At 40.8% G+C, this 24,554-nt stretch overlaps 1 protein-coding gene and 1 long non-coding RNA gene across 2 annotated transcripts; one reads left to right on the top strand and one right to left on the bottom strand.

Annotated features, from left to right (window-relative positions):
• Positions 1-4,077: 4,077 nt before the first annotated feature.
• On the bottom strand, positions 4,078-11,905 carry LOC106560271 (transmembrane protein 165). The gene is made up of 6 exons (XM_014122987.2): positions 11,523-11,905; positions 10,794-11,022; positions 8,184-8,359; positions 7,884-8,066; positions 6,037-6,142; positions 4,078-5,753 (listed from the first exon to the last, which is right to left on the bottom strand). The coding sequence occupies exons 1-6, from the start codon at positions 11,670-11,672 to the stop codon at positions 5,677-5,679; spliced, it is 921 nt and encodes a 306-aa protein (XP_013978462.1). The 5' UTR covers positions 11,673-11,905; the 3' UTR covers positions 4,078-5,676.
• On the top strand, positions 11,127-19,492 carry LOC123724403 (uncharacterized). The gene is made up of 2 exons (XR_006756936.1): positions 11,127-11,298; positions 14,748-19,492. It is a non-coding gene; the product is annotated as an uncharacterized lncRNA (long non-coding RNA).
• The last annotated feature ends 5,062 nt before the right edge of the window (positions 19,493-24,554 follow it).

Raw genomic sequence — 24,554 nt, 5'->3', positions numbered from 1 at the left:
CATATAAGACTTATCCACATGTTTATTGGACGTATCAAAGTAGGGATCCCCTATGTTGTATCTCAAAAGGCTACAATAAGGTAATTCAACCCAGACTATGTGAGGTGGGGGAAATGGAGGGAGTGGTATTGATGTTTTGTATCCAAAGTGAAAGATGGGAATAAATGTTATACCTGGTTTTAATACCCAGATGGGAAGCCCAATGTAAAAGGTGGTGAATAATGTTCTAATGTACAGTTCCAGTCAAACGTTTGGACACACCTACTCACTCAAGGGTGATTCTATATTTTTACTATTTTATACATTGTCTAATAAAAGTGAAGACATCAAAACTATGAAATAACACATTGAATCATGTAGTAACCAAAAAAAGTGTTCAACAAATCAAAATATATTTTCAAAGTAGCCACACTTTGCTTTGATGACAGCTTTGCACAATCTTGGCATTCTCTCAACCAGATTCACCTGGAATGCTTTTCCAACAGTCTTGAAGAAGTTCCCACATATTCTGTGCACTTGTTAGCTGCTTTTCCTTCACTCTGCAACCCAACTCTTCCCAAACCATCTCAATTGGGTTTGGGTCGGGTGATTGTGGAGGCGGGTCGTCTGATGCCCTTACACAGCATGGAGGTGTGTTGTGTCATAGTCCTGTTGAAAAACAGATAGTCCCACTAAGCACAAACCAGATGGGATGGCGTGTCGCTGCAGAATACTGTGGTAGCCCATGCTGGTTTAGTGTGCCTTGAATTCTAAATAAATCACTGACAGTGTCACCTCTGCAGTAGAGGTAACTCTGGGTCTTCCTTTCCTTTGGTGGTCCTCATGAGAGGCAGTTTCATCATAGTGCTTGATGGTTTTTGCAACTGCACTTGAAGAAGTTCTTGCAATTTTCCAGATTGACTGACCTGCATGTCTTAAAGTAATGAACTGTTGTTTCGCTTTGCTTATTTGAGCTGTTCTTGCCATAATATGGACTTGGTTTGTACCAAATAGGGCTATCTTCTGTATACCACCCCTACCTTGTCACAACACAACTGATTGGCTTAAACGCATTAAGAAGGAAAGAAATAACACAAATTAACTTTTAACAAGGCCTGTTAATTGACAATGCATTCTAGGTGACTACCTCATGAAGCTGGTTGAGAGAATGCCAAGAGTGTGCAAAGCTGTCAAGGCAAAGGGTGGCTACTTTGAAGAATCTTTAATATAAAATATTTTCATTTGTTTAACACTTTTTTGGTTACTACATGATTCCGTATGTGTTATTTCATAGTTTTGATGCTTCATTTATTCTACAATGTAGAAAATAGTAAAAATAAAGAAACCCTGGAAAGAGTAGGTGTGTCCAAACTTTTGACTGGTACTGTACGCACTAGAAGTTCTGAATGTCTATCAGTGAGTGTTCTTCTCTCTATCATTTAATCTTTGTATGTGTGGTGTTCTTTTGCAGAACACTTGTTTGGCTCATGAAATTAATCTGTGCAGTACACTTTGCAGAAAGCACCTGGAACTGGAAAATGATGTTTTAATACTCAATATCTTTTAGCCCTTGGCTATGACTCAATTGTGCCATGTGTCACTTTTTACACCAGCTGTTCTTGACTTGGGCTAACCCATAATACTTTTAATTATAGAGTTAGAACAAGTAGAATGGACAGTTTGTAGTTCAATGCATTTCTCATCATTTTAGTCAAGTAAAAGATTCCACAATCTCTGGATAGTTCTGTGACACCATATTAGTTGAACCACAAAATTCAAACACATTGATCCTTGAGGGTGCCCAGAAATCAGCAGAACGGACCAACATACAGTTGAAGTGCGAAGTTTACATACACTTAGGTTGGAGTCATTAAAATTCGTTTTTCAACCACTCCACACATTTCTTGTTGACAAACTATAGTTTTGGCAAGTCGGTTAGGACATCTACTTTGTGCATGACACAAGTCATTTTTCCAACAATTGTTTACAGATTATTTCACTTATAATTCATTGTATCACAATTACAGTGGGTCAGACGTTTACATACACTAAGTTGACTATGCCTTTAAACAGCTTGGAAAATTCCAGAAAATGACGTCATGGCTTTAGAAGCTTCTGATAGGCTAGTTAACATAATTTGAGTCAATTGGAGGTGTACCTGTGGATGTATTTCAAGGCCTACCTTCAAACTCAGTGCCTCTTTGCTTGACATCATGGGAAAATCAAAAAAAATCCTCAGAAAAAAATTGTAGACCTCCACAAGTCTGGTCCATCCTTGGGAGCAATTTCCAAACGCCTGAAGGTACCACGTTCATCTGTACAAACAATAGTATGCAAGTATAAACACCATGGGACCACACAGCTGTCATACCGCCCAGGAAGGAGACGCGTTCTGTCTCCTAGAGATGAACGTACTTTGGTGCGAAAAGTGCAAATCAGTCCCAGAACAACAGCAAAGGACCTTGTGAAGATGCTTGAGGAAACAGGAACAAAAGTATCTATATCCACAGTAAATTGAGTCCTATATCAACATCATCTGAAAGGCCGCTCAGCAAGGAAGAAGCCACTGCTCCAAAACCACCATAAAAAAAGACAGACTACGGTTTGCAACTGCACATGGGGACAAAGATCATACTTTTTGGAGACATGTCCTCTGGTCTGATTAAACAAAAATAGAACTGTTTGGCCATAATGACCATCATTATGTTTGGAGGAAAAAGGGGGAGGCTTGCAAACCGAAGAACACAATACCAACCGTGAAGCACAGGGGTGGCAGCATCACGTTGTGGGGGTGCTTTGCTGCAGAAGGGCCTGGTGCACTTTACAAAATAGATGGCATCATGAGGGAGGAAAATTATGTGGACATACTGAAGCAACATCTCAAGACAATAGTCAGGAAGTTAAAGCTTGGTCGCAAATGGGTCTTCCAAATGAACAATGACCCCAAGCATACTTCCAAAGTAAATGGCTTAAGGACAACAAAGTCAAGGTATTGGAGTGGCCATCACAAACCCTGACCTCAATCATATAGAACATTTGTGGGCAGAACTGAAAAAGTGTGTGAGAGCAAGGAGGCCTACAAACCTGACTCAGTTACACCAGCTGTCAGGAGGAATGGGCCAAAATTAACCCAACTTATTGTGGGAAGCTTGTGGAAGGCTACCCGAAACATTTGACCCAAGTTAAACAATTTAAAGGCAATGCTACCAAATACTAATTGAGTGTATGTAAACTTCTGACCCACTGGGAATGTGATAAAAGAAATAAAAGCTGAAATCATTCTTAACTATTATTCTGCCATTTCACATAAAATAACGTGGTGATCCTAACTGACTTAAGACAGGTAATTTTTACTAGGATTAAATGTCAGGAATTGTGAAAAACTGAGTCAGTTTGTTTGGCTAAGGTGTATGTAAATTTCCGACTTCAACTGTATTTAATTGTTCTCATATTATCTCACTGTTCCCATATTAAAAAAGACACTACGGTGGCCTGATTTATTTGGGAGTTTCATCCCTTGAACCCTGTGTGGACTTAAACTTAAAGTGCAGTCTGTTCTACCCATTTTATTTCTATGGTGCTAACCCTGCTCTGCAGCATAGCTAAATGAAGTTGTGTGACAACCTTAAGACACATATTCTGAAGGCATTTTAATATCACTGCAAGGAGTGTACTGCTATAAATTAATTTCTAAAGCCAGACTAATCTTACATAAACTAAACATAATGTAACATTTTAAAGCAAACAGTGCTGTTTTCTCCCCTTATTCAATAAAAACAACTATTGATGTTTTCAGTTGAAGAATCATTTAATGGACAAAGCAAACCAGAAATCGAGTGTCAATGGTCAGGTAAAAAACCTGCTTGCAATTCGCTGCAATCACTCATATCCGGCAAGTAACTGAAAGGTTGCTAGTTCAAATCCCTGAACTGACTAGGTGAAAAATCCATCTGTGCCCTTGTGCAAGGCACTTAACCCTAATTGCACCTGTAAGTCTCTCTGGATAAGACTGAGCATCTGCTAAATGACAAATGTAAATATCCAGAATAACTTGGTACATAAAATGTAGGAGCTGAAAAAGTAGTTAAGGTAAGAGAGTCTAGGCAAGACAGGTTTTATTGAGCATTTAAGCATTGATCAGGCTTTACAACAATCAAAAGTTAATCTGTCGCAAACCACGTACATGTACACGCCTGTTCGGTCGTCACAGGGTACAACTGGTCAAATATTGACAATGGAGTCACATTACCCTGTGCACTTAAAAAAAAAAGAAGAAAAAAGGTATTCTTCTCTATAGTACCTTCAAAAAAAATACAAAACTTAACAAGAACAAAATCCTTATCTGTGCCTCAAAGTCATAAATAAATACCATTACCAACCACTCAGGACAGGTGCTGTAGACTTAGTGGCTTAGGTCCTTTTTATCGGCAGTGAAATTTAGGAGGAAGCAAAGAAATATTTTATTCCATGATTTCGTCACCAGTAGGCCTCAGACACAACCTCTTAATAAACCCTAGTAGCAATATGAGTGGCAGACAGACCAGAGGAGGCTGGTGGGGGAGCTATAGGAGGAAGGGCTCATTGTAATGGCTGAAATGGAATTAATGGAACGGAGTCAAACGGGGTTTGATACGGTTCCATTCCAGACATTGAGCCCATCCTCCTATAGCTCCCCCCACAGCCTCCATTGGGACAGACTGGCCGTGGGGTGTTTCCCCCCCTCTGCTGCCTTGAGGCCGGAATGTAGAATACTGACACTGAATGGGTTATTGCTGCTTCAAGATCCCCATGATGCTTAGAACTGGCATGTCTTGTCTATCTAGCAGATGGAAATCGCTAAACAGTAATATTCACAACCGTGAAAAGATTCCCATCCCTGATACACCTGGAGAAATGGTAGATCAACTAATTATGGGGTTTATAAAACAAAGGCAGCCCAATGTTACTGTTCTCAGATGATATTCTGAGGGGAACAAAACGTATGGGAGTTGGCCTGAGGCCTGGCCATAGATCACAGGGACTGAATCGCTTCACAGTGGCCTTAACACTGCACTCCATGGGCCAGACCTGGAGTCAGTGTTCAGCCGGCATATTTTGTTGTTGTTGTACTTTTCCTATTGAAAAGCAAAATCCCAAGTATAAATACAGTCAAGTACACACAAGGGTAAAAAAAAAAGAGTTTTTTTTTTGCACAGGTGTTTTTTTGGGGGGGGACAACGGCAAACTTCAAGGAGAAGGGCTTTTGATGAGTTGGTCTGATGGTGCCCTATGATGTCATTGACCTCCCGGCTTGCTTGAGGAACAATACTGGCGCAATAGAGAACAAATGAGGAAAGCGCCCCCTGTTACGTAAATCAGGTGTTATAAATGAGGTGAAAATTAGACTGGAGTAGGACTTTAAAGCATAATATAATAATAAGGATGGGGAATTAATGAATAAACAGACCCAAGCTCAGTACTGATGGGCCTGAGTGTGAGGGAGAGGTAAGTCTTGTTCTTGGTGTAGGCCACAGGACTCAGACCGGTGAGGGATCACAGACTTAGTAAGACAAGAGAACAGAAATCACACACACACACTCGCTCAGTCCCATTAGAGAATATTCTCCATATTTCTCCCTCTCAACCACCCACACACTAAATAAACATAGTTGAGCTTTACAGATATGTACAACATTTGCCTGAAAGTCTTCACTCCAATTAGAATCCAGCATCCGGTTTGATGAAGAGGGCAGAGAAGGCAAAGGCAAGGAACATGATCCCACCAATGATTGTAACTGAGGGGGAGAGAAAAACAGTCCATAACACAATTCTGATGACTACTACATGTATTACAGTATAGGCTATGATGACTACTACATGTATTACAGTATAGGCTATGATGACTACTACATGTATTACAGTATAGGCTATGATGACTACTACATGTATTACAGTATAGGCTATGATGACTACTACATGTATTACAGTATAGGCTATGATGACTACTACATGTATTACAGTATAGGCTATGATGACTACTTGACCAGGAACACTGAAAGGAAGAAAATAAAACATTACCAGTTCTGACAGAAATCTTCTGTGCAATCATCCTTCCTCCAACCACAGCCAGTCCTGTGCATAGACAGTGTCCCAGAGTACCACCCACCGCCACTCCAAAAGGATCCTGAGACAGAGCATTGGTTTATGACACCTTTAACATTCTCACAGAACCAAAAAGCATGACAGTACAGTAGAAAGAACACACAACAATAATTCCCTAACAATATAATTCCTTTTGAGTATACACAGAAACAGTAACTCTTCATCCTGACCATAATCATTAACCTGTTAGGGCTAGGGGGCAGTATTGACACGGCTGGATAAAAAAAACATACCCGATTTAATCTGGTTACCACTCCTACCCAGTAACTAGAATATGCATATACTTATTACATATGGATAGAAAACACCCTACATTTTCTAAAACTGTTTGAATGGTGTCTGTGAGTATAACAGAACTCATTTGGCAGGCAAAACCCTGAGACATTTTCTGACAGGAAGTGGATACCTGATGTGTTGTATTACCTTTAAACCTATCCCATTGAAAAACACAGGGGCTGAGGAATATTTTGGCACTTCCTATTGCTTCCACTAGATGTCACCAGCCTTTACAAAGTGTTTTGAGTCTTCTGGAGGGAGATCTGACCGAACAAGAGCCATGGAACGATGATGGCCCATTAGACACCTGGCGCGCGAGTTCATGTTGGGTACCCTCGTTCCAATACGTTATAAAAGAGTATGCATTCGTCCACCTTGAATATTATTCATGTTCTGGTTAAAAAAGGCCCTAATGATTTATGCTATACAACGTTTGACATGTTTGAACGAACGTAAATATATTTTTTCCCCTCGTTCATGACGAGAAGTCCGGCTGGCTTAGATCATGTGCTAACAAGACGGAGATTTTTGGACATAAATGATGAGCTTTTTTGAACAAAACTACATTCGTTATGGACCTGTGATACCTGGAAGTGACATCTGATGAAGAGAATCAAAGGTAATGGATTATTTACATAGTATTTTCGATTTTAGATCTCCCCAACATGACGTCTAGTCTGTATCGCAACGCGTATTTTTCTGGGCGCAGTGCTCAGATTATTGCAAAGTGTGATTTCCCAGTAAGGTTATTTTTAAATCTGGCAAGTTGATTGCGTTCAAGAGATGTAAATCTATAATTCTTTAAATGACAATATAATATTTTACCAATGTTTTCTAATTTTAATTATTTAATTTGTGACGCTTACTTGACTGCCGGTTATTGGAGGGAAACGATTTCCTCAACATCAATGCCATAGTAAAACGCTGTTTTTGGATATAAATATGAACTTGATAGAACTAAAAATGCATGCATTGTCTAACATAATGTCCTAGGAGTGTCATCTGATGGAGATTGTAAAAGGTTAGTGCATCATTTTAGCTGGTTTTATGGTTTTGGTGGCCCTGTCTTTGACTTGACAAAACATTACACACAACTCTTGTAAATGTACTGTCCTAACATACTCTAAATTTATGCTTTCGCCGTAAAACCTTTTTGAAATCGTAAAACGTGGTTAGATTAAGGAGATGTTTATCTTTCAAAGGGTGTAAAATAGTTGTATGTTTGAAAAATTTGAATTTTGACATTTATTTGGATTCAAATTTGCCGCTCTTGAAATGCACCTGCTGTTGATGGAGTGCACCACGGGTGGCACGCTAGCGTCCCACCTAGCCCATAGAGGTTAACTGACTTTGTATCCACTGTAAAATGCTTTGCAGCCACACCTAAGCATTATAGCCTTGGTTTGAAGTCAGTGTAACATTTGCCAGAATGTCCCATTTTGACTAGGCAAGCAGACAGACTCGACAGTGGCTCTGTCAGGACTCACCTCCTGGGCACCCAGGATGATGGTGGTGAGCTGAGAGCGGTCTCCCCACTCTGCCAGGAAGGTGAGGGTAAAGGCCTGGATGAACACAGGCGAGATGAAGCTGTGCCACTTCCTCTGAGGATGGCTTGATCCTGAGCCCGACTCCACATCTGCAGCCCCATTTAGCAGCTTAGACATCTGCAGCTATAGGAAATAGGAATACAAGCCAAACATTGAATCCCTTGAACAAGATACAGCAGGGTAATATGAAAACGCATAACAATATGCAAATGTGGGTATGGGCCGTGTGAGTGTACAGACCTCCTCATCCTTCTTTTTAATATCAGCCTGCACCTCCTCCAGCTCCTCCTGGCCCTCGTCTGGACTCATCTTCAGCCCCTCTCTCAGCATGCGGACACCAAAGATGGCGAACAGAGCCGTAGACACGTAGTATGTGTAGATCCTGGGGATGATGGTGGTGGCATAGCCAAACATCACTGAGAAAAACACAAGAGGATCTTGGTTAGACAAAGAACAGGCAGGGTGACAGCCCTGTTGTCTGTACAGATCCAAATATTCAGACAAACATTCGGACAAACCCAGGATTCATCAGTGGTACCTCCACTAATTGGGATACATTAATGAACTTAGAAGCCATGTCACATCCATTCTAATCACAGGGGGCTTTCTGCATAAAAAGGTATTGGGTGGGCCACCTAAGTGTTTTTTCGGGCCGCCTATGTCCAAACATTAAAACATGTAAAAAAAAAAATTTTAAATGAAAATAATTGTTGGGATTGTAAAGCTCTCCGTGTAAACTTAAACAAATATAAATAAAAGCTAGGCATTTCAGGAATATTTTGGTCACGGCATGAGGCCCCCCATTGATGTTGTTATAATGTTTGAGTCATTCTGATAGAATAAGACATGGCAAAATGTGTAAAATTGCAGGAAATTAGCAAACTGCAACATTGTATCTCCGCCACATGGCAAAATGTGTAGAATTGCATAAAATTTGCTTTAAAACAGCAAAATTGGGTCACTGCAGAAAACAGGAGGGCCTCTAAAATGTTTGGTCACCTACTGCACCATTGACCATGGCCATGTCCACGCCCCTGCCATGCCCACCACTTAAAGTTGAAGTCGGAAGTTTACATACACCTTAGCCAAACACATTTAAACTCAGTTTTTCACAATTCCTGACATTTAATCCTAGTAAAAATTCCCTGTCTTAGGTCAGTTAGGATCACCACTTTATTTTAAGAATGTGAAATGTCAGAATCATAGTGGAGAGAATGATTTATTTCAGCCTTTATTTCTTTCACCACATTCCCAGTGGGTCAGAAGTTTACATACACTCAAATAGTATTGGGTAGCATTGCCTTTAAATTGTTTAACTTGGGTAAAACGTTTCAGGTAGCCTTCCACAAGCTTCCCACAATAAGTTGGGTGAATTTTGGCCCATTCCTCCTGACAGAGCTGGTGTAACAGTCAGGTTTGTAGGCTTCCTTGCTTGTACACGCTTTTTCAGTTCTGCTCACACATTTTCTATATGATTGAGGTCAGGGCTTTGTGATGGCCGCTCCAATACCTTTAATTTGTTGTCCTTAAGCCATTTTGCCAAAACTTTGGAAGTATGCTTGGGGTCATTGTTCATTTGGAAGACCCATTTGCGACCAAGCTTTAACTTCCTGACTGATGTCTTGAGATGTTGCTTCAATATGTGCACATAATTTTCCTCCCTCATGATGCCATCTATTTTGTGAAGTGCACCAGTCCCTCCTATAGCAAAGCACCCCCACAACATGATGATGCCATCCCCGTGCTTCACGGTTGGGATGGTGTTCTTCGGCAAACATAACGATGGTGATTATGGCCAAACAGTATTATTTTTGTTTCATCAGACCAGAGGACATTTCTCCAAAAAGTACGATCTTTGTCCCCATGTGCAGTTGCAAACCGCAGTCTGGCTTTTTTATGGCGGTTTTGGAGCAGTGGCTTCTTCCTTGCTGAGCGGGATTTTCAGGTTATGTCAATGTAGGACTCGTTTTACTGTGGATGTAGATACTCTTGTACCCGCTTCCTCCAGCATCTTCACAAGGTCCTTTGCTGTTGTTCTGGGATTGATTTGCACTTTTTCGCACCAAAGTACGTTCATCTCTAGGAGACAGAACGTGTCTCCTTCTTGAGCGGTATGACGGCTGCATGGTCCCACGGTGTTTATACTTGTGTACTATTGTTTGTACAGATGAACGTGGTACCTTCAGGCATTTGGAAATTGCTCCCAAGGATGTGGAGGTCTACAATTTGTTTTCTGAGGTCTTGGCTGATTTCATTTGATTTTCCCATGATGTCAAGCAAAGAGGCACAGAGTTTGAAGGTAGGCCTTGAAATACATACACAGGTACACCTCCAATTGACTCGAATTATGTCAATTAGCCTATCAGAAGCTTCTAAAGCCATGACATAATTTTCAGGAATTTTCCAAGCTGTTTAAAGGCACAGTCAACTTAGTGTATGTAAACGTCTGACCCACTGTAATTGTGATACAGTGAATGATAAGTGAAATAATCTGTCTGTAAACAATTGTTGGAAAAATTACTTGTGTCATGCACAAAGTAGATGTCCTAACCGACTTGCCAAAACTATAGTTTGTCAACAAGAAATGTGTGGAGTGGTTGAAAAACACATTTTAATGACTCCAACCTAAGTGTATGTAAACTCCCGACTTCAACTATATACACCATTTTGAACCAGAAAACCTCCCCAGAAAAAAACTCTGGATCATCAGAAAAGGTACAAATCTGTCATTCTGCCCCTGAACAAGGCAGTTAACCCACTGTTCCTATGCCGTCATTGAAAATAAGAATTTGTTCTTAACTGACTTGCTTAGTTAAATAAAAGGTCAAATAAAAAAATAAATCCACTAACCTGAGATGCAGGTCATAAAGCCAAGGGCTAGCATTGCCCCCAACAGCACGGTGAGGCGATTGTAGCGCATTGCCATGATGGCAGCGATGAAGAAAGTCTTGTCTCCCAGCTCAGAGACAATGATGACAGAGATGGCAGCTACAAAGGCATGGATGAAGCCCAGGTTCTCGGATTTGCTGGAGTCATTTCCACTGACCTCGGGGCCAATGGCGTGAGCAGTAGGTGCTTTCTGTTGAAGGGGAAAACAAATGTCACTTCAGGTCCACAACAGGTTGGCCATGAAAACCATGTTATGATTTGTATGTCCACATAATGTATCTTGGAATGTGTAAAGTCTGTCTAATTGAAGCTGGTAGTCAAGTCACGTAGAGGGAGGGGCACAATAATACTTGTTAGCTATGAGAATCAATAACTTCACTCATTGCCAGTTCAACTTCCTGACTTGGGCTCGTGACATGGACAGAACAACGCGGAACTGAACACCACACGAGCTGGAAAGGAACAGGTAACGTTAGCCATGTCTTCCCTAAAACGTGAACCTCGAAAGGAGGTCAGTGGCTAGGGGAATATGTACTGGTGGCGGTGACGTTCCTTTGGCTAACTAGTTAGCATTAACTATCTATGTGGAATGCTTTCGAGTTGCTAACCATAGTTAGCTAGTATGCTACCGTTAGCATGCATGCGAAACATCGGTGTATTGTATTTTATTGATGATTGCTAGCTAACTACCTCTTGTGGCGTTTGTTCTTGGACATGTTTGTGTTCCTCCTGGATCCCAGCAACTCCGACCGACAGCAACACCGCGATAGTCATGGGCAGCAGGACACACATCACACTTCTGTTAGCCCTTCCATCCCTTACGCCGGCAAGGAGAAGCATTTCAGCGAAGCGTGCAGATTGTGTTAAAATGCTGATAAGGGCAGTTTGTAGTAGCGTAGCTATGTGTTAAATGATCAAAATTACTGCCCCCTGACTTCATGAATCACTCGGTATAATTAGCTGTAAACGGCCTAACTACATAGCTAGCTAGTCGAGAAGGCAATCTGTCCCTCACTGACTGATCGAACTCATACGGGATGTGAAGTTGGTACCTGAAAGACTAGTAAACAAACCACTTATGTGATTGGACCGCTGAAAGGAGGACGTGTATGTAATGTCCCTACGTACCTACTCTGCAGTACTGTCATTGGCTATTTCAACTTTCAATTTTTAGATGTCATGGAAAATGTCACTAGACATACTTGCAAACCCATGTTAGTCAGACATTAGCATTTCTCCTAAAATTAAGAAAAAATATATTTAATCATTGGGATCTCATTGGGATCTTTTTATGCATGGGAGAGTGCTTCTGTCCAAGGCAGAGGGACTGGCTCGCTTTGTGTACTTCTCATGATCTTTATTTGTAAATCCCTCTACCTGTATAGAGATCAACAAGACCTTTCTTGACTTCATCTGGAAAAATAATTCTTACAAACGGAAAAAAGTCAGTCCTCTCAAATAAATCACCTGAAGGAGGTCTGGAAGTGTTGGATTTTGTTTACATAAATAACACTTTCAAGATCAATTGGTTGACCAGATGTTTGGTCAATACAGAATCAATTTGGTATTTCATTCCAAACAATGTGTTTAATAAATTGGGAGGTCTTACATTTTTACTGAAATGTAATTATATTCCTGAAAGATTACCCGCTAAATTGTCTAGGTTTCACCAACAAGCTTTAATGTCCTGGAAAATATGTTTCCTGCACATTTTTTCAGACATAACTTTAAGGAATAAGTCATTGTTCTACCCTAGCTGGCATGAGAGGAATATTGACTTTGTTCTTGATGTTTTTGACAACAGGGGTAATATTCTTACATATGAACAATTTATAACATTGAATGAGTTTCCAATACCTTTCAGAGAGTTTATTTCTGTGATCGGAGCCGTTCCCAGTGGTCTAACTACACTAATGAAAACTCATCTTAGCTTTGGTGATGATCACAAAGCTTTTCCAGAACTCAGTTTGGAAGGTGTGGGCTTACTTGAGAAGTCGTGTTGTAATAAATACATAAGACACATTTTCCATTCACAGAACCAACTGACGCCGAGAGGAACATTTTTCTGCAACATGCTTATTCCTGACCTTGTCTGGAAAAAAGCTTGGTTGATGCCTTACAAATATTGTATACCAAACACATTTAAGGAAGTGCACTTTAAGACTCTACATAAGATATATCCATGTGTTGTCCAAATTTGTGGCTATTGATGATATCTGCGTTTTCTGCTAAAAATGTGAAAATCTAACTCACTGGTTCTATAAATGTAAATCTGTGATAGAATTTTGGGAAAACCTTGCAGAACACTTATTTACCTTTTTGAACACTACCCGTGTTTTTTATACACAAACAAAACTTCCAGAATTCTATACCAAAATGACAAATATTTTTGATTGGACTGAATCATCATTATCCCTAGTGAATAACAAAAATAATATCTTCCTGAATCATTATATTGAGATTTTTTTCTGAGTGTATACAATTGTCATGCTTTAAAAAAAATGGTTTTATATATTTATATATTTTTTGATTTAAGTATTTTCTTATACCTGTGTTTTGTTTTGTTATACATGTTTGATGTAGCGATGTAAGTTGTTGATCATTTTGTATTATGAATTAAAAAAAGGAATAAAATATATATATTTAAAAAAAAAAGACTTGCAAACCCATGAAGGAGTGTGTTCAGCATGAAAGAACGGTGAGCAATGTTGTATAGAATGGTAATGTACTGAACGACCAGTTAAATAACATTGTGGTTGTAAGGTGTGCTGCAGGCATAGACGTGGGAAGTAGGATGCTGAGCAAGCATTCAAGATCTGTGCATTGTGCCCTTGGGCTGAATACAATTCCTTTCTCCAGACTGCCAATTGCCTGTGCTCCAAAGCACCTCTCACTTACATGGCTCTTTCAGATATCTCAATTCTTATTAGCCAATGCCCTTCACCTGATCAGATCCTATTCACAGGCATTGCAGCTCCAAAGTAGGCTACAAGTGAAGACAGACACATCAGGGATGCAACGGCACGCCTCCTTATCAAATTCCGAGGCGCATATTGATAAGATGTTAGAAGAACGGTCTACATTTACTTTGTCAGCCAACAAGATGAGTAAGGAACAGAAAAACCACTAGCCTATGTCAATCTACTATATCCCATAGTACAAAAGTTGACCTATTCTATTAGTCAGCTTGTCCTTCTGTGTGAGAAATAAATATTTAAAACATACTCTGACTGTTGTTGGACGCGATAGATCCAAATTAATACAACCACCCTTTTAAAAGCTATGAGGTTGATGCAACCGATCAGAATGTTTAGCTTAAAATGTTGATAAACTATTAGGCTATTTCTTCACATTATAAGCACAGCAATGCGCACACACGGCAGTAGCTATAAGCGCAAATGTTCCAAAATGCAATTAGTGGGAAACACAGTTCTCAAAAGTGCACTGCAAATGCTAGCGGTTTCATATGACCTAGATGAAAATATCCCTCAGAAATGTAGGAAGAGCGAAGATGTAAAGACACTAAGCATGAGTTCAAATCAAATTTGATTGGTCACATACACATGGTTAGCAGATGTTAATGCTCGTGCTTCTAGTTCTGACAGTGCAGTAATATCTAACAAGTAATCTTACAAATTCACAACGACTACCTTATACCCACAAATGTAAAGGGATGAATAAGAATATGTACATGTAAATATATGGATGAGCGATGGCCTGCCGTCTGGTACTGTTGCCCCACCTCTGGTTTACTGACCCCTGCCTGCTTTGACCTGTCTATTGCCTGCCCCTGTTGGAATATTAAACCATTGTTAATTCAAATTGTCTGTATCTGGGTCTTACCTTGATTCTTGGTAGTCTGAATACTTTCCAAATGCACTGTTTATTTAACTATTTTTCAATGTTCCTTTTCAGAGGGTGCGCCTGGCAAATACACAGTCCATGTCTCAATTGTCAAGCTGCCAAAGTTTTCTATTCAAAAGGCCATTCAAGATGGTGGAAAGCCTTTTTCAGCATCAACTGACATTATTGATAAAGCTACATCTTCTTTTTTAGCATATTGTATTATACTGAAACATGTTCTTGTATTTGTTAAGTGTCTATTTTTAATAATCCCTGTTGGATTAATATGTGTCAAGTCTGGTAAGACTTTTGCCATTCTGTTGCTTTTGAGTTTATTTCATTGTCACAATTAATTAAACTTATGGGACTGTAATGTGCAAGGAGCTCCAGATCTTCCTGGTTTTAATATAACTGAAAACTGTTTGATACATGGAACTAGGAAGCACTGAATTGTCATTTGAGTAAATAGGGGCGCTACCTTGTCCCAGAATGTTAAGTAAAATTCTATGGGATGCTGTCCACACCTGGTGCTTTTCTCTGCAAGAAAGTCTGAAGTGGGTGATTTTTATTTTTTGTGATTCTTTTGTCTGCTGATAGTTGCTTCAGAGTTGTTGAGTCTAAGAAGGCTGTAGGATCAGTCCAACTGCTGTTTAATTATGATTTGTATAGATTTTCATAGAAGCTTTTAAAATTGTCATTAATAGCGTTGCTGTTTCTAATTGAAGCATTTGCATCCTTATCTTTTAAAACTATAACTGGCTTGGCCTGTATTCATTTTGTATTTATTATGGATCCCCATTAGCTGCTGGCTTTTCTCTGTCCTCTATGTCTACATTTGTAATGGTAAAGGTTTTATCTTTTCCTTTACATATTTAATACATTTTGAGTCTTGAAGATAGATATTTTTTAATCACATACAAAGCTGGTCAAACAGACCTGAGTTCAAAGGAAACAATCACGGAATGTAGGTTTAAATAAAATTATTATAACGTTCTAAAAACATTACAATCTCTCTTGCGGCTTTTATGGAACGTTTTCTTAACATTCTCTGAACAATGAGAACATGACTTTAGAACCGTTTATTTTTATTTAACTAGACAAGCCAGTTAAGAATAAATTATTTGCAATGACGGCGTACTGAAATTCCCACAGAAGAACGTTGTTTAATGTTCTGAACTATTTGAGAACATTCCCAATGTCAAACCAGTTACAGAACATTCCTAGAACATTACCAAAATTGAAATGTAACCATTTTTGAACTTTTAGGAAACATTCTGTTAATGTAATGAAAATGTTTTTTTTGTCAAGTTCCTTAAATGTGATGAGAATGTTCCAAAGCCAAGCAACTATCCTGCACCATTCTCAGAAAGTTGTATGCAAAATAACCATAGGACAACCCTGCTCTCAGCATCTAAGAAATATATGGTTCTCAGAACGTTACGTGCAAGCTTTATCGGAGCTGCAATCAGATTGTTACATTACAGAAAGCCGTTGATTTAAAACTGGTTAATGTGGGCAAAACTAAATATATGTTCTCTAATTCACAGAAAAATATCTGTTGGGCTACATCTTCACTCATTGGATGGCTATCTATAAATATCTGGGCATTTGGATTGATAATGTACATTTTTTTTATTATTTTTTTAAATACGGATGAGCTAGTTAAAATGCTGTGATTTAAATTGGGCTTCTTTTTTAGAAAAATCTCTTGTCCCTCCATGAACGGCAGGAAGCAGATTGTGCAGTCAACTTTCCTGACAGTTCTTAACTATGGTGACAGCATTTACCAGAATGCAGAAGCCCCTAGTTTTAAACCTTTGGATGCAGTCTACCATAGCGCCCTTCACTTTATTACAGGTGACAGTTTTAATACTCATCACTGCATCCTGTCTCAGAAGGTTGGCTGGACCTTACTAAAGCCCCATAGATCACTTCATTACTCCCGTCTTGTTTGCAAAGCTCTTCTCTACAAGATTCCAATATACCTCACTTCCCTGTTTCAATATAAAAATATGAGATACCAAACCTGTTCGCAGGGTTAGAAAGCTATTGAAGTCCTGCACATCTCCACAAAGTTTGATGAATCTGCCTTTAGTTTTAACGCACTAAAGTTATGGAATACCTTACAAAACAAATTACACCTGGATTCCATGGTGCCTATATGATAGTTTATCAGGAATCAAGGTAAGACCCAGATGCAGACACGTCGAATTAACAATGGTTTAATTTTCCAACAGGGGCAGGCAATAGACAGGTCAAGACAGGCAGGGGTCAGTCAACCAGAGGGGGGGCAACGGTACCGGACGGCAGGCAGGCTCAGGGTATGCAGAGGTCAATAATCCAGAGGTGGGGCAAAGGTACAGGTCGGCAGGCAGAGTGGTCAGGCAGGCGGCCTCATAGTCAGGACAGGCAAGGGTCAAAACCAGGAGGGCGAGAAAAAAGAGAGACTGGGAAAAGCAGGCGCTGAGAACAAAACCACCAGTTGACTCGACTAACTGGCAACAGACAAACAGAGAACACCGGTATAAATACAAAGGGGATAATGGGGAAGATGGGCAACACCTGGAGGGGGTGGAGCCAATCACAAGGACAGGTGAAACAGATCAGGGTGTGACAAGTTTAAAACTGTCTTGTTAAATGAATTTACAGAAGTTTGAAATTGTTTCAATTGACTATTATAAGTTGTTGTAATAACCTGATGTAATATATTTATACTGTTGTTGTCTTGTAGTTATTTAAAAAATATATATATGTTGTGTTGATGGAATTTTTGTCCTGAGGGCACCATTGCAAATGAGAGACTGGTTTCAATTGGGCTCCCCTGAATAAATACAGTAAAATAATAAATAGCTGGTATGTCCCTGCTTTTACAAAGTGCCATTTACAGCATCAACATGTATTTGGGATGCATGCATGCAACAGGAGGGACAAAATCTTTCTAATGATCAAAAACATTGACTGAGCTCCATTTTGTAACAGAAATTGGAATTCGATTGATTGATGACATTGAGCTGTGTTCATAAAAGCACTGTAGGCCTGAAAATAATATTTTAATGAACTTATTAATAGCATCATTGCATTCATTGCCTTAATAGCCATTATTCTTACGCTGACATGATTTAATGGTAGTAGCTTTTTGTTGTTATCTGTCTCAAGGATAAAGCCCTTTCCTGGACATGATCTGTATGACAATTGAAATTCATTACGAGGATATAAATTCCGTTCTCGTCTACCTATACTGTCTGTCTGCAGCGCAACAGAGGTTAAATTAGGGAGCAATATAGCACAGGAAACAGGGCAGAATGGTCTGCTTTAGTCCAAGCATGTGTGTTATTGTGAGTGCATGGGTGTGTGTGAGAGAGAGAGAGGTATCTATGTTTACTGTGTATATCCATTGTGTTCTTGGCTTTGTTTGTGAGATGGATATGGAAAGTTTTTATTTATTGATTGGTTAATTATTGATATGTACTATCACTCTGCTAGGTTTGACAGAGTTCAGCTCACCCCATGGTTTGAAAGTGTGTGTTTATGTGTGTGTGTGAGAGAGAGAATTTAACGTATCTTTTTGTATCAAATGTGTCTCCCTTGTGTAGTGTGACAATGTGTTTAGGGCCAGTGTGTGTGTTTGTGTGTAAGAGTTCTGCCTTTAAAGTGTTTGATTCCAGGATGCAGTATCCTGTCTGAGGAAGAGTGGACTGTTTCCTGTCCCCCTCTCTCTCCCTTGCCCTCCAATCCCACACCCTCCCCACCAAACCCCTACCCTCCACCTACCCTCCTCATTGTGCCCAGAGTTGGAGCCTCATTAGGCCCCATGCCCACATTTGCCATCTCTCTGTCCTGTGCATTCATAGACCTCCACCATCAGCTTTGAGAGAGCCATCCCTAATTACACATGACACGGGGATGACACTGAACTCAGAACCACAAACTGGGGATCAGCAGTCCTGATGAGCGACTAAGGGAAGACTGGAGGATATGAAGTTGAGAGAGAGTATTGGGTCGATTTTGCTCTCCCTCGCTTTGCTATTGCCTCTCTGCTTTCGTAACAGCAGAGCAGGCTCTTGGGCACTGGTCTGGAGTCTGTTGTTGTGAAAAGAGCCATCAGCTTTCCAGTGCAGTCAGACAGAAAATGTGACTATGAGAAGTTTGAGAAGACTGTAACATTTAGACTTTTACTGGATATATGGAATGTTTGATGTTTAAGAAACGGCTGTGATAAACCCTGTTGATGTACAGGGTTTAACTATTCAATATCAATCCAATGCCCGAAACCATGTTCAATTTTTGATATTTAGATTTTCTTTCAAAACAAAACATCTGATTGAGGCAACAAGGTGAAGTCCGTCTTAAAAGATAGGTTGTTAGAAAACATTCAGCTCAATGAATCAGTCGATTTTTCATGGAGAATATTGCCAACATAAACTTGATAAAACAACTGTAATGAGTTTTTCTTGGCATTGAATAACATTCTGCAGTTTGTTGATGTCACGACTTCCGCCGAAGTCGGCTCCTCTCCTTGTTAGGGCGGCGTTCGGCGGTCGACGTCACCGGCTTTCTAGCCATCGCCGCTCCATTTTTCATATATCTATTTGTTTTGTCTTGTTCCCTGCACACCTGGTTTTCATTCCCCAATCAATTCATATGTATTTATTCTTCTGTTCCCCATCATGTCTTTGTGTAGGATTGTTTGTGTTACGTGTATTTTGATATTGTGGATATTGTTACGCACATTACTTTTTGTTCCGTGTTTTGGGCACATTTATTATTCTTTTGTGCTGTCATTTTGACCGGAATAAAAAGTGCGCCTGTTCACTACACTCTGCTCTCCTGCACCTGACTTCGCCTCCGATACACACTCCTAACAGTTGAGCAAGGTAGCCTATATATGAATGTGTGTGTCAGAGGTTTAGGAGTATCCTATTTTATCTCTTAGGTATAAAACTGTACTGTAATTATAGTAATCACAGTTTGAATGGGCCACCAGACATAGTGTACAGAGTCATAGGTTTACTGTGTGTTTTGTAGTGGTGCCATATTAGTATAGCCTATGAAAGGCATGCTGTACTAAAACAACAAAATTCCTAGACCTAACCTTGGATCAAAGTGCTATTTTCACTTGTCTGATCTGACTTATGGAGGTATGAGGAACATTAAAGCTTAAGATGATGTTTTCAAAAGCCCGAGAGCCAGATGTAGCAAACACACTGCAACTTTTGAACAATCACAAGTTTACCAAACTTAAGGTGTGGAAGGTGTTTTGAGGTTCTTAGCAGTTTATCTTTGTGGCGAAGTTTGAGATGAATGCTATCTCAGCAAGTTCCTGCCTGAAGTCATGGATATTGTTAACATTGTTATAACACATGTTCACGCACCATGCATGCGCGCGCGCACACACGCACACACACAGAGACAGACAGACAGACAGACGCCACCAGCAACGCTTTGAATAGTGTGATGCTGACATTTGAAAGGCCCCTTGTGGCTCCAGTCACAGACCAAGCCCTAAACCTTAGCGGTACTAATGCAAGCCAGGACAATACAGTAAAACACTGTAGAGTAAGTTTCATTTACAAGCTAGAGTTATATGACTACATTTCAGGTATGCACTGTACGGTCTGTGTTGACTGTACTGTACATGCCATGTGCATAGGGTACATCAATTGAACACTTTCTACAGCCATGAAAGCTGTTAATGTCACACCCATGACCCCACAACAGTGTACTTCCTTTATAGAGACCAAGGCACAGCCTGGATAAAAGGTGTGTTGCACCAACTAACTATTGAAAGGGGTGAAAAAGTCCTTCTACTATCCCACTCAGTACTGTCAGTATCTGTTTTATAGTATCCCCACGTAAATTGTATTAGTGTTGTGGTGGAAATTCTAACTAATAACGAGAAGAGGCTAAATCTGTAATCAATCAAGGTATTACTTTTATTAAAAATGTATTATAATTAGGAGGATGGTCTCCCCACCCCTGCAGGTGAGATGGAATGAGAGCCTAAAAACAGACAGAGTACAGGAGCATTATATAGTTAAGCTACCCCATGCAAGCATCTGCAAAACATGTGACCCTATGTATGTGTATGTGTATGTGTGTGTGAGCCTGTCACAACTGAGTGAGGACAACGGGCCAGAATGACAGGAACCAGACATGCTTCCTCTAACTGTAGCTCCACAGTTCCCCCAAGTTGGGCAAGTAAGCGCCTTTGACTGTCGGCCCAGATGATGTATGGTCGTACTGGTCACACACACACACACACACACACACACACACACACACACACACACACACACACACACACACACACCCTTTTTCCCAGAAACAGGCTCCAAAACAGAACAATAGCTCTGTTACGGTGTGCAGGATATAACCTTTACTCTGTCTAGGATCAAGAGGAACCAGTCAGTTTCTGTCATATTCTTGGCTGAGTGCCCAGACATCATGGGTCGTTCTACACACACTTTTCTTATCTTATATGAGTTAGTTAAAGAAACTATCTCAAGCCCAACGCCTAGGCTTAAAGAAGGATATTTTAGTACACAAGCATTAGTAGGGTTTAACAGAAGATTTCCCTCACAGTGTTGAGAGTTTCCACTGCTCCCTTTTTTTCCCTCTCCAGAGGCCTGTCTCTTGAGCGAACAGGAGCAGAGTCCCACCTTTGTCTGACTTTGACACATGGCAGTGGTGACAAAGGGATGGAAGACCAGAGTGCACATTCAGAACAAGGGCTGTGCTCTTTGTTTTAACCACTGGAAGACCTTGCACAAATCTCTAGCAGGAATCACAACCCTGTTTTTTCCACTGTGAAATATGTGTTCGCCACCCAGCAACACCCAAATACCTCATAAACATAGAAGATCTTGCTGTTCTGGTACAACTTCTCTCTCTCTCCCTCAAGACTCAAGACCCCCTGCCCCTCTCTATTTCACCATCACTTCTTCTTTTAAGCTCTCTCTCATTCTCTTTGTTGAGGAGTGAACAATTAGTACCTCTTATTGTGAATTTAACAACACAAGAAGAAAAAAAAGAAAAGATCCTGTTCTAAGTGCTCTGTCGGGATTTGAGTGCCCACCAGGAAGTGTTGGTTAGGATGGCAGGCAGTTCAGGTGGCAGAGAGTCCTAGCAGAGGTGACCGGGACAGGAAACATATGGAGATAGGAGACCTATATTCTGACATCCAACTCCCCACATCTACCCCCAACAGCAAACAGCAGAGAGGCTCAGATCCCACCACCCCATCAGCTTCATCAGGCAAAATAACAAAACAAGGTTTCAAATAACAATTTGTCCCATGGATGGCTGAAGCTCCAACTGCAAAATCATCAGTAACGAGATCTTAAACATGGATCTAAGTTATGCGGCAGATGACAGCACTACCAATGTTTCTTCAATTAGTCATGTTCTTCCTCATAGCCTACTCCGAGTCAGACCATAGTGACTGGTTTTGAGACGACATGTCGTTATGCTACAAAGTGGGATTCAAACGTATTTTATTGTCCTTTTTTGTCAACAATCCACACACAGTACTCTGTAATGTCAAAGTGGAAGAAAAATTATATTTACAAAAAAATTAAATAATACACTAATATATCTTGATTAGATAAGTATTCTAACCCCTGAGTCAATACATGTTAGAACACCTTTGGAAGCGATTACAGCTGTGAGTGTTTTTGGGTAAGTCTTTAATAGCTTTGCATACCTGGATTGTACAATATTGGCCCATTATTCTTTAAAAAAATCTTCAAGCTTTTGTGTCACGAGAATTTTGCTATCTCAATGGTTGAACTCAACTATCACTCAAGCTTTGACCAATTCCCAGAGGTTGTAAGGCTCTGGTTAATGAAGAATTAGATTCTGCAATAGATCAATACTTTATTCAGAGAGCGCTCTGCCCCTCAAATGCAGAGCCAGTCTTTTTATACACGCACACACATGTTTCTTATCATAGGCTACTCCCTGCTTAGGCAGGCAATATTTTTCCCACTACCCCCATACATAGTTATCTTGTCTCACAGTTGCACCCTGCTTGCATAGCTACAAAAGAATACAATGCCCTAGTTATAATTCTAACCAAGCTACAGACATCACCAGATTATATTCTTCTGATTCTAACACATTTCACACAGTTACACAGTGGAATACTTTAGTCATTATCTTAAACATACAAATTCTTTTATCACTTTGTCAAGTTGGTTGCTGATTACATTTACATTTTAGTCATTTAGCAGACGCTCTTACCCAGAGCAACTTACAGTAGTGAATGCATACATTTCATTTGTATTTTTTTTTCTGTGCTGGCCCCCCATGGGAATTGAACCCACAACCCTGGCGTTGCAAACACCATGCTCTACCATGCTCTACCAACTGAGCTACAGCCATTTCCATGGTTTGCTATAGATTTTCAAGACAGTTTAAGTCCAAATTGTAACTAGGCCAAGCAGGAACATTCAATGTTGTCTTGGTAAACAACTCCAGTGTATATTTGGCCTTCTGTTTCAGGTTATTGTCCTGCTGAAAGGTGCATTTGTCTCCCAGTCTCTGTTGGAAAGCAGACTGAACCATGTTTTCCTCTAGGATTTTGCTTGTGCTTAGCTCTATTAGGTTTATTTTTATGCTAAATATTTCCCTAATCTTTACCGATGACAAGCATACCCATAACATAATGCAGCCACCACCATGCTTGAAAATATGAAGAGTGGAACTCAGTGAAGTGTTGTGTTGGATTTGCATAACACTTTGTATTCAGGACCCAAAAAATGTATTTGCCACATTGTCTTGCAGAATTACTTTAGTGCCTTGTTGCAAACAGGATGCATGTTTTGGAATATTTTTATTCTGTACTGTCACGACCGTCGTATGAATCATTGGACCAAGCCGCAACGTGAGTAGAGTTCCACATTTTAATGATAATGAAACTTCCAAAACAACAAAGATATAACGATCATGAAATACGTAGCGCACATAGGCACTCATACAAAACAATATCCCACATAGTGTCCTTTTTCCCACCTGCTAAGTATGATCCCCAATTAGAGGTAACGATATTCAGCTGCCTCTAATTGGGAACCACACACACACACACACACACACACACACACACACACACACACACACACACACACACACACACACACACACACACACACACACACACACACCAACATAGAAATATAATACCTAGAAACCCCCTTAGTTACGCCCTGACTTAAAACACCATAGAGAACCCAGAGGGCTCTCTATGGTCAGGGCGTGACAGTACCCCCCACCCAAAGGTGCGGACTCCGACCGCAAAACCTGAAACTAGATGGGGAGGGTTAGGGTGGGCAACTAACGTCGGTGGCGGCTCCGGTGCGGGACGTAGCACCTGCTCAGACCGCGGATCCGGCCATGGAGCCGGGACCGGACTGGGCACCGGCGCAGAGGAAGGCTCCGGCCATGGAGCGGGACTGGACGCTGTGCCTGGACTGGGCACCGGCGCAGCGGAAGGCTCCGGCCATAGAGCGGGACTGGATGCCGTGCCTGGACTGAGCACCGGTGCAGAGGAAGGCTCCAGCCATGGAGCGGGACTGGACGCCGTGCCTGGACTGAGCACCGGCGCAGTGGAAGGCTCCAGCGATGGCACCGGCACAGGAAGCTCTGGGCCGTGGACCGTCACTGGAAGCTCCGGGCCGTGGACCGTCACTGGAAGCTCTGGACTTTGAACCGTCGCTGGAGGTTCCGGGCTGTAGACCGTCGCTGGAGACTCCGGACTGTACACACACACTGGTGGACAAGTGTGGGGAGCCGGCACAGGATGTACCAGGCTGGGGAGGCGCACTGGAGGCCTGGTGCGTGGAGCCAGCACAGTTTGCACCGGACTGATGACTCGCTCCTCAG

Source organism: Salmo salar, chromosome ssa10 (assembly GCF_905237065.1).
Source record: "Salmo salar chromosome ssa10, Ssal_v3.1, whole genome shotgun sequence".
In the NCBI taxonomy this organism is placed as follows: domain Eukaryota; kingdom Metazoa; phylum Chordata; class Actinopteri; order Salmoniformes; family Salmonidae; genus Salmo; species Salmo salar.
Note: the sequence above shows the minus strand (reverse complement) of the source record. Positions and strands in the feature narration are given on the sequence as shown.